The sequence below is a fragment of the Piliocolobus tephrosceles genome, chromosome 7 (assembly GCF_002776525.5).
Source record: "Piliocolobus tephrosceles isolate RC106 chromosome 7, ASM277652v3, whole genome shotgun sequence".
Lineage (NCBI taxonomy): Eukaryota > Metazoa > Chordata > Mammalia > Primates > Cercopithecidae > Piliocolobus > Piliocolobus tephrosceles.
In genome coordinates this window covers 47,927,429-47,938,422 of record NC_045440.1, presented here as the reverse complement: position 1 = coordinate 47,938,422, position 10,994 = coordinate 47,927,429, and the positions used below count along the sequence as shown (strand labels likewise).

Genomic DNA, 10,994 nt, shown 5'->3' with positions numbered 1-10,994 from the left:
ACTCAGGTGATCCACCCGCCTCAGCCTCCCAAAGTGCTAGAATTACAGGCGTGAGCCACCACACCTGGCCATAACAATCAACTTTTACTGATATGAAAAGTAGTCATTAAAAAAACAGGGTTTCCTACGATGTAGGTGATCCATTTAATGAATGTAGTCCGAATTAACAGGACTCAAGCAAGAATTATAGCGAATTAGTTGTTACAGAAAACAATATATTATCAACTCTACTCCAAAGTGGGCTTACTTTGGCCATTTTTGTGCAAAAATATTTACTAGATCATGTGTACCAGATTTTTCACATACACGATCACTTATTTTTCTTTACAGATGAAATTTGGTTCAACAGGTATCACTTGTTGAGAAGATAAATTTGTTATTTTATTTTTAAAAATAGACATGGGATCTCACTATGTTGCCCTCTTGGTCTTTAACTCCTGGGCTCGAGGAGTTCAGGCAATCCTCTGGCCTTGGCCTCCCAGTGTGCCCGGGCATTAATGTTTATTTTAAATGCCGTAACGCATTTAACCTGCATTTATCAGAACAAACTAGGCAAGTAGTATAATAAACTATTTTGTAAGATGAATATTTTGCTCTTCAAACTGCATAAGAGAGATAGATACACACTACTTTTGGAAAAAAACTTTATTAAACACTCAAGAGTATACTTCTCAAAATCACAGAAGAGTTTCCAAATACAAGTGTTAGAAGGAGAAAACAACAACAAAAAGCTAAAAGCCAATCAGAAACAGTTTGGGTGTGCAGAGGACTGGAGGGGGCACAGGGACTGCACATGGGAAGGAGCCACTTTTGTATTCCATAATTTGATCTTGTGCTAGAATGCATGCTTTTTTTTCCCCTCCAAATGAGGAATTCATTTCAAATAGGAATTTCTTTTATTCTCCTGGAACTAAAATGCTTAGTGCTATCCCTAACGTCAACCATGAGATTTTTGAAGCTATCCCAAATTTGTAATGCAAAAAGCACTTTTATGTATCTTGCAGTTGTAGATCGGAATAGCAAAAGTGAATGCTATGACCAAAATTTTTACCCTCCTAAATAAAGATGTTCCCTTCTAGAGAGCAAATCTACCATAAAATGTCAAAACTAAGAGAATAAAATGAAAGGAAAAAACCTAGAAAAATATCCTAAAATATCAAATGCAGTCATTTCTAAATATAAGCCATAATTAGAGCTTTACCTATTGTTCTTATTGTTCCTATGCTGCTTCTACAATGTTACATCAACTATACTTAGCTTTACTCTCCCAAAATCTTGGCCACGAAGCCTTCTGAGTGTGCTTTCCAATGTGCCAGAACCAGAAGGGCATTCCAAGGTTTCTCACATTTCCTGTTTATGGAGACGGCTGTTTCACTAACTTGCAGCACTTGTAAATGCTTTGAAAGCTGATCACATACTGTATTCTTAATACTTTGGTAAGCCTGGATATGTATCTTTCTATAAACCTCACCTAACCTTTGATGTTACTATAACCTTATCTTTGACTTAACCCATATACATTTACTCATAATCTTGATTTAAACTCATGCTATAAAACTGTAGCACAAAAGAGATTTCTCTTTAGTGCTTCAGGAAAATCAGCTCATGGATTACTGCCAACCAAAGTATAGTAGATTCTTTAAACAATGTAACGCTTTCTATCTGCAGACTCCCACAGACCTCACATCCAGGGCTCCCATCCTTCCCAGGTTCTGCCAAGGATGTTGGGGTCTGTCGCCTGGTCCATCAAGCACTTCACTTGAGTTTCTTCTGAAAGCCCACCCTCTGGTTCTCGGGCACGAATGTTGTGATCTTTGCTTCCTCGTGCCACAGCCACATAGTCTCTGAAGGCAGGGGCCTTCTCGTGACCCAGTAGCAGCTCATCACTGGAAAAAGAACAAAGAGAAAACACAAAGCATGTGTTATTTTCCTTTGTTGCCCGCATTCCTAGCGATCCTATCCAAACACATTCCCCATGTCATCACTCAGAGTCTTTTCTGTGGCTTATAATCTTTCAGTCAAAGACTGGATCTGTAGGAAAACAGAACATGAATTATGCTGCTCAAGTTTTTGTGTGAATGTAAGCCTTCACTTCTCCTGAATGAATTCCTAGGATTCACCTAGGAGTGGCATTGCTGGGTTCACAATGGTAACTCTATGTTTAACTTTGTGAAGAACTGCCACTTTCCCACAGCAGATGCACCCTTTCCCACTCCCACCAGCAGAGTATGAGGAGTCCACCTTCTCTACATCCTCACTCAACATTTGTTAGATTCCTTTTTTTTAATTTAAAAAAAAAAAAGAAAGTTTTAAAAATTTTTGGTAGATACAGGGTCTTGCTATATTGCCCAGGCTAGACTTGAACTCCTGGGATCTAGTTATCCTCCTGCCTTGGCCTCCCAAAGTGCTGGGATTACAGGTGTGAGCCACTGCATTAGCCCTATTTTAAAATTATAGCCATCTGGCAAGGCGTGGTGGCTCACCTGAGGTCAGGAGTTCAAGACCAGCCTGGCCAACATGGCGAAACCCCATTTCTACTAAAAATACAAAAATTACCAGGTGTGGTAGCATGCACCTGTAATTTCAGCTACTCAGGAGGCTGGGACAGGAGGATCGCTTGAACCCAGGAGGTGGAGGTTGCAGTAAGCCTGGGTGACAGAGCAAGACTTTGTCTCAAAAATTAATTAATTAAATAACAGCCATCTTAGCAGGTGTGAGGTAGTATCTCACTTGGATTTCCCTGATGACTAGTGATGCTGAGCATTTTTTCACGTGCTTATTGGCCATTTGTATATTTTCATTAGAGAAATGTTAGTTCAAGTCTTTTGACTTTTTTTTTTTTTTTGAGACAGGGTCTTGCTCTGTCACCCTGGCCAGAGTGCAATGGCGCGATCTCGGCTCACTGCAACCTCTGCCTCCTGGGTTCAAGTGATCCTCCTGCCTCAGCCTCCCTAGTAGCTGAGATTACACGCGTGAGCCACTGAGCCCAGCCCTGACCATTTTTAATTGTCTATCTATTATTAGGCTATAAGAGTTTTAAAATGTATTCTAGATACAAGTCCCTTATCAGATACATGACTTGCAAATATTTTATCCCATTCTGAAGGCTGAAACACTTTCTTGATAGCACTCTGTGAAGCACAAAATTGTTTAATTTTGATGAAGTCCAAAGTATGTATTTGTTTCCTGCTTGTGCTTTCAGTGTCATACCTAAAAAATGGCAAGTATCACAACAAAATCCAAGGTCAGGATGATTTACTCCTATTTCTATTTTTTTTTTTGAGACAGAGTCTTGCTTTGTCGCCTAGGCTGGAGTACAGTGGCGCCATCTTGGCTCACTGCAACCTCCACCTTCCGGGGTTCAAGTCATTCTCCTGCCTCAGCCTCCCTAATAGCTGGGATTACAGGTGCGCATCACCATGCCCAGATAATTTTTGTAGTTTCAGTAGAGATGGGGTTTCACCTTGATGGCCAGGGTGGTCTCGAACTCCTGACCTCAAGTGATCCACTCGCCTTGGCCTCCCAAAGTGTTGGGATTAGAGGCGTAAGTCACCACGCCCAGCTGATTTACTCCTATTTCTAAGTGTTTTATAGTTTTGACTCTTACATTTAGCTCTTTGATCCATTCTGAATTAATTTTTCCACATGGTGTGAAACTGGGACCTAACTTCATTCTTTTGCCAGTACTATCTGTTGGAAAGGTCACTGAATGGTCTTGGCACTCTTGTCAAAAATAAGTTGACCATAGACTGCCACTATTACTTAATTCTAAAGTCCAACTTTTTTCCTTCCTGTGAATCATCTCCATAAATTTATATTTGCTTTAGACCTCAACAAGAAAAAATTTTAAAGCTAACCTAAAAGCCAACCCAAATTGGAGTCTCATCTAACAAGTCCACACCGTGCTTTTCATACCTAGGTACTATGTCCATCAGGGTCAAATGCCCTAAAAAGGACAAAAGCAAATTTAAAACCTAAGCCTCCTCATGCATGTAACAATATTCTGGCCTAAGAGCACACCTTCTGTTTCTCCAATTGGCACAACTGTTCGAGGGACTGAGTGTAAGCCTGAAGACATACGTCACAGTTGCAGGCCTCGCCCTGGCTTTCGGGAAGTCAGCCTCTCTAAGCCCTGCTTTCCTCTTCAATGAAAGCAGAGGAGTCATGCTAACAGAATATCAAGTGCTCAGCACTTTGTACATATGTTGGTTCCTCGAGAAACAGTAGCATGTTGGTAGTCTGTTAGTTTTTTCCACATATAAAAATCTTACCAAGTAATGACTGCTGGATTGGCACCTGCCAACTTTCTCTTAGCGTAACCTATTTTCTGTCGGGGATACCAATTTTTTTCAGCAACATTTATTTCTTGAATCCATGATCCTCCTTTTTTCAGCATTTTCTGTTCAAAATTCTAAAAGAAAAGAAGATGATTTTCCCAGCTGATTATAATGGTACATACAATCATGTCCAAACAGATTAAATCTAGTAATGATCTTAAAGTAAACAAACATCTATAACCAGGAGTAGCCTTGCTTTATTGTCTACAGCTACAAAGCTGTTCATACAGACTCCATGGCGTACACATCATGAGACGAGGGGCCTCAGCAGGCCCCTTATTTCTCCAAATAAACGTTTTGCCTCTTAACTATTTTTTTGAGGCAGAGTTTCACTCTTGTTGCCCAGGCTGGAGTGCAATGGCGTGATCTTGGCTCACTGCAACCTCTGCCTCCCAGTTTCAAGCCATTCTCCTGCCTCAGCCTCCCAAGGAACGGGGATTATAGGCGTGCGTTACCACACCAAGCTAATTTCTGTATTTTTAGTAGAGACAGGGTTTCACCATGTTGGCCAGGCTGGTCTCCAACTCCTGACCTCAGGTGATCCTCCCATCTCTGCCTCCCAAAGTTTCGGGATTATAGGCGTGAACCACTGGGCCCGGCCTCTGGTTTTCAAGCCAGACAATCCTAAATACTAATTTTGAGAAATGCTGTACAAAATAATGTAAATATTTTCATCAACATGACTCGATGCACTTCCATCATACACGGGAGATACCAGCTCGATCACAGGGACACTGTCAAAAAAGTGAAAAGTGCACATGAAACAAAACCTACTTTCCAGTCAAAGGAAGGCTCCTTGACAAACACATCCATGGTGTTGGTGAGCAGGCCAGGGTCTGAGCGGAAGGCCCGGAGCGCGTGTACCATGACGCTGTACATAAGGCCCATTTCTTTCATTGGTAACATCAGATTGATAAACTGGCGAGTTAGCCGAAAAGGCATCAACTCAGGGACTGGCAGAAACTAAACAAGAAAAAAAGGCAAGCAGCAGAATATGTAAGCCAGAACTCTCAAAGTACCGAGCACAAACGGCAGCAACCTCTCATAGTTACTGTTCACATTTAGTAACAATACAGACCCTGCTTCCCTTGAAATCAGCTGCACAGACGTGAGTTCCTACGCTCAGGAGTAACCACCTTAGCTTGCATTATCCCTCAGTGCAAAACCCACGTGCGCAGGATACAGGCCGCAGATATTGAGAAGGATGGATCCAAACATTCAGAGGTTAACCAGAGAAAAGATATGTATCACATTTTTTACCAGACATTTTTATTATGGGGCTTCCTAAAACTTCCTTAGAGTCTTCCTTTGATCTGCGAACACATTTGATTCCCGGTTCTGATGATATCATTGATCACCATGACTTCTGTGACCTGACAAGGCTGCAGGAAGTGATTATCCCTTTCTGCAATCAATGACATGACAAAACGAATCTAATATGTTGTTCTTCCTTAAAAACTGTCTATTTCTGGAGGGTGTTGAAAGTCCTATGATGACTCTCGCCCAGGATCATGAGAGCACAGCAAGCGCACCTGTGTAGCAGATCCAAATGCATGCCCAAAGTCGATCCCGATCATGCCGCCAGTCTCCATGGCCACCATAAAGTTGTTTAGATGTCTGTCTCCAATCCCGAGGATCCAGTGGCTGATGCATATCAGAGCATGAGAGCTGGCAAAGTGGGAGCGGAGTGCCAGGAAAGCCTCGGGGCTTGTACTCATCCTCACAAAGGCCCGCCTGCAAGAGAGACACAGCTGTGCGGCTGCTGTGATCCTGCTAAGGGTGAGGGCAGAAGGGTACTTACTTTAAGAGATCGGCAGGCACTTTACTTTCTCGTTTTCTAAAAGAGGTGATTGTTTCAGTACGATTAGCTCCCCTATGATTTAATAATAGAAACATCTAATTAGAAAAAATTCTCTGACTTAAAATTTAAATTTTAAAACTTTTTGTTTATACTGAGACTCAAATATCAAATAATCTTGATGATCTCTCTGAGGCAAAGCTTTCTAAGAATCAAAAGAAAACATGCAATTCGCAGAAGAACGAACTAACAAATACAAAGGAAAATCAAAACCAAACTTACTTATACATTAGCATGTAAGCTCCAACATCATGTTTTCCTGACATTTTTGTCAGCCAATCTCTATATTCACACAGCGGTGCCTTGGGATCACTAGTGAGTGAGAAAGGGGGAATCCGAATTAGGAAGATTTTAGCATTATGTGATTTCAAAGACAAAGATCACCAAGAATTCACTGAAAAATAGCAAAGCAACAGGAAAAAAATAATATGACTTTTAACCATATTCAATATTAATACTGAACCCACATTACTCTGGATCTTGAATTTCAATATACCATTATTCATGCTTAATTATTCCTAAAGAAATCCAAGCTATTACCTATGAAAAATTTAGGTACAAAACCATTAAATACAATAAATTTCCCACTGACATAGAGAGGAATAAGATGAACTAAACATAACTGTTTATTAACCAGGCATGCAATTCTCCAACTTTGACCTAGAAAGAATCATAACAAGAGGGCGACAGCACCACAGGCAGCTGCTAGAAGCCTCAGGCCATGTCACTACCACAGCCAAAAAGCCCACACAGTTTTGCTAAAGATGGATTATGTCTGTTTTTATCCTTATTTAGATCACTTCCACATCTTTTTCTTTTTTCTTTTTTTTTTCTTTTGAGATGGAGTCTCGCTCTGTCGCCAGGCTGGAGTGCAGTGGTGCGATCTCAGCCCACTGCAACCTCCGCCTCCTGGATTCAAGCGATTCTCCTGCCTCAGCTTCCTGAGTAGCTGGGATTACAGGCAAATGCCACCACGTCCAGCTAATTTTTGTATTTTTAGTAGAGACGGGGTTTCACCATGTTGGCCAGGCTGGTCTTGAATGCCTGACCTCGTGATCTGCCCGCCTCAGCCTCCCAAACTGCTGGGATTACAGGCGTGAGCCACCGCGCCCGGTCTCTTTTTCTTTCTTTTGAGACTCTGTCGCCCAGGCTGGAGTGCAGTGGTGCAATCTCAGCTTGCTGCAACCTCCACCTCCTGGGTTCAAGCGATTCTCGTGCCTCAGCCTCCTAAGTGGCTGCGATTACAGGCACCCGCCACTACGCCCAGCTAATTTTTGTATTTTCAGTAGAGACAGGGTTTTGCCATCTTGACCAGACTGGTCTTGAGTTCCTGACGTCAGGCGATCTGCCCACCTCGGCCTCCCAAAGTGCTGGGATTACAGGCGTGAGCTGCTGCGCCTGGCCAGTGCCACATCTTTCTTCATATTTCCAATATGTAGATATACACACAATCCACAGTAAATATGAGAAAATATTTTTTCTTTTTTCTTCCAATAACCTTCTGCACTCCTATGAGAAAGTATTTTCTTAAATGACAATGGATGCTTAAGTGAACTTGAAAAGCTGTTTTCAATGTTTCCTAGGAAAAAGGCAGTACCTGGGCAGTGGGAAACAATGTGATATACATATGTTTGGGTACTTTTGTGAGGAAAGCTTTAACAAGTTTTCCCAATAAAATCTAAAGACAGAACAGCTTCACGTGTCACTTAGCAATTCAATCACTTCAGCTGAAATAAATCTTTTCTAAGTTGCTACTAAAGTTAACTTTAAAAGTAGTCTCCTCCATCTTAAAATTCTCTCCTCCTAGTTTAAAGTGAGATCAAAATTCTTAGGTTATAAAACCGTAGGCTGGGCGCAGTAGCTCAGGCCTGTAATCCCAGTACTTTAGGAGGCCAAGGAGGGCGGATCATGAGGTCAAGTGATCAAGATCATCCTGCCAACATGGTGAAAACCCATCTCTACTAAATACAAAAATTAGCTGGGCATGGTGGCGCACGCCTGTAATCCCAGCTACTCGGGAGGCTGAGGCAGGAGAATTGCTGGAACCCGGGAGGCGGAGATTGCAGTAAGCCAAGGTCATGCCACCGCACTCCAGTCTGGCGACAGAGAGAGACACTGTCTCAAAAAAACAAAACACTGTAACATGCTGAATTAAGAAAAAAAATAGCAAGGATTTTAATAATGGGTACTGGAAGTGCCCTAAAAAAAGGCAGTTGGAAATTATTTACATAATTCCATTACGTAAGGTGCTTTCAACTCTCCTGGTACCTATATTAACCCTGTGCCCCGTCCCACAAATGTAGAGAGGTACCACGGGAAAGGCGACACCTGCTTGGCACCTGCATTGTCAGGCAGAGGCTCAGTGCCAGGGCTAGATCTGGAATTTGTGAGACTCCAGGAAGCATGCTCATCAGTTGCCCCGTATTCCAGGGAAAGTAGAAACAATTCTAAGCAAAGGACTCAAATGTCTGGAACTAAAAGTTGGTGAACACTGCCCTGTAGAGTAATTATCACCTGGGAACATGAGTTTGATAAGAATATGTTTGAGTTTTTCAGAAATCTTTCCTGACTGAAGGGAACACTGCCCCTATTTAAAAACTTTTTAGGAAAGAATCAGAGGATATCAAAGAGAAAGAGGCCCTGAAGCTGTTCCTTCATCCTACAGCTTCGTCATCCAAACCTGTCAACTTTGGTTGTCAAAATCTGTCAACCCTCAAAATGTTTCTCATGTTGTCCTTATTTTTCTTTACAAAAACAAAAAGGAAATAAAAAAAACTTGTGGTTAAAATATACATGTTAATTGTAGAAAACTTGGAAAACAGAGAAAAGGATAAAGAAAAATAAAAAAGCATCCATATCATGACTAGTAATCCCAGCTACCCTACTTTACAGGCTAAGTGACACAGGACAAGTTACTTGACCTTTCTGGGCCTCAGCTTCCTCATCTATATAGTAGTGATAATAATACTCACTTACCTTGTAGGTGGTTGGTGAGAAGTAAATTGATTCATACACGTTAAAAATTGAGAACAGTGCCTATCCCACAGAAAATGCTTTACTACATGTTATCTGCTAATTTTATTATTATTTCCTTCAACAATTTTTCTTCCCCCCACCCAAAGTTAACACATATTTTGTATTATGGTAAAATATCTGCAACTACTGGTTAGCAGCCAGCACTCCATTTGGTTTATTGACCCAGCCAGCAGACTGCGGGGCAGGCAGTGTGGGCTCTCGAGCGCGCCTGTCACGGCCCCGACCTGCCACTGGAGAAGTGAGGGGAGGCGACTGCTGGGGGAGCAGGGCGTGTGGCCGCCCTTACCTCAGGTAAGCCGCCTTCTCCTCTTGGGACATGGTGTTCAAAAGAAGGTCCTTCAAGGTAACAGTATTTTCAAGCCACTCAATTAATCCTAACCTGAAAGGGAGAATAAAAGGTTAACGAGTAAACCCAAACTGCTCTTTCTTCACTAGAAAAACAGTCCCGTGGACGCCAAGCAATGTGCAGCAGCCTACTGGCAGTTACCTGGAAGTCATGGGCACCACGCTGTAGGTCCTCAGCTGCAGGGCCCTCTGGCTGCAGGCAGAGTCTCGGGCCAGGATCCCATTCATGACCTGGAAGAGCTGCTCCACACGCTGGTCCTGCCGCAGGTCCTCGCCACCCTTCACCAGGAAAGGGTGCTCCCTCTCGTTGTGGCCACGGATGATGATGCGCTTGGGCCTTCGCATAGATGCCATGACTGTCACCTTCAAAAATCAGAATGTCACCTCAGGGCACAGGCTAGCGGCGTGTCAAACTCAGAGGGAAAAGCCACACTGGCTGTGAGCATTCCTCTGCAGGACTGCCCTCTGAAGACAGTGCCAAAGAAGAGCAGAGTGCCCAGGCCAGCAACGAATTCCTGCTACCTGCTTGTGCCTGACTACTGTGCCCGCAGAAATGTTGTATTCCTGGTTATAAATACTTGCTTATGAATGTGGATACCCTTAGCAAGCAGCAACAGCCAACATGTAAACTTTCTACAGTGGTAAGCCAACGCTACACATATTTTATAGTGGATACTCACACACAGCTTACTCTTTGAGTTTATGGTATTTTAAATAGAATTGTTGTTCAAACACTGGAGACATTATATTAAGAAACTCAGGGCACGGAGCGGTGGCTCATGCCTGCAATCTCAGCACTTTGGGAGGATGGGGCGGGTAGATCACTTGAGGTCAGGAGTTTGAGACCAGTCTGGCCAACATGGTGAAACCCTGTCTCTATTAAAAATACAAAAATTAGCCAGTCATGGTGGCGCACACTTGTATCCCATCTACTAGGGAGGCTGAGACATGGAGAATCGCCTGAACCCAGGGTGTGGAGGTTGCAATGAGCTGAGAATGTGCCACTGCACTCCAGCCTGGGTGACAGAGCGAGACTCTTGTCTCAAACAAAGAAAAAAAAAAGCTGGGCGCACTGGCTCACACCTGTAATCCCAGCACTTTGGGGAGGCAGAGGTGGATGGATCACGAGGTCAGGAGTTCAAGACCAGCCTGGTCAACATGGTGAAACCCTGTCTCTACTAAAAACTCAAAAAACAGCTGGGCGTGATGGCATGTGCCTGTAATCTCAGCTACTTGGAAGGCTGAGGCAGGAGAATCATTTGAACCCGGGAGGCAGAGGTTGCAGTAAGCCGGAGATTGTACCATTGCACTCCAGCCCAGGCAACAGGGCAAGACTCCATCTCAGTAAATACGTTAAACTCGATATATCTGTGATCAACATGGGCCATTGTCTCTTATTTACTAAAGGCAAACAGATC

The 10,994-nt window shown here is 42.9% G+C and overlaps 1 protein-coding gene across 1 annotated transcript in view; it reads right to left on the bottom strand.

The window, feature by feature from the left end:
- Positions 1-627: 627 nt before the first annotated feature.
- The window catches only part of PRKDC (protein kinase, DNA-activated, catalytic subunit), a 178,103-nt gene continuing 167,736 nt past the window's right edge, over positions 628-10,994 (bottom strand). Inside the window, exons 78-85 of the mRNA XM_026456198.1 lie at positions 9,719-9,939; positions 9,518-9,610; positions 6,418-6,507; positions 6,139-6,210; positions 5,870-6,071; positions 5,112-5,300; positions 4,272-4,411; positions 628-1,886 (exon numbers count right to left, since the gene is read on the bottom strand). Coding sequence (XP_026311983.1) covers positions 1,682-1,886; positions 4,272-4,411; positions 5,112-5,300; positions 5,870-6,071; positions 6,139-6,210; positions 6,418-6,507; positions 9,518-9,610; positions 9,719-9,939 — 1,212 coding nt within the window. The 3' untranslated portion in view covers positions 628-1,681. The remainder of the gene's footprint in view (positions 1,887-4,271; positions 4,412-5,111; positions 5,301-5,869; positions 6,072-6,138; positions 6,211-6,417; positions 6,508-9,517; positions 9,611-9,718; positions 9,940-10,994) is intronic.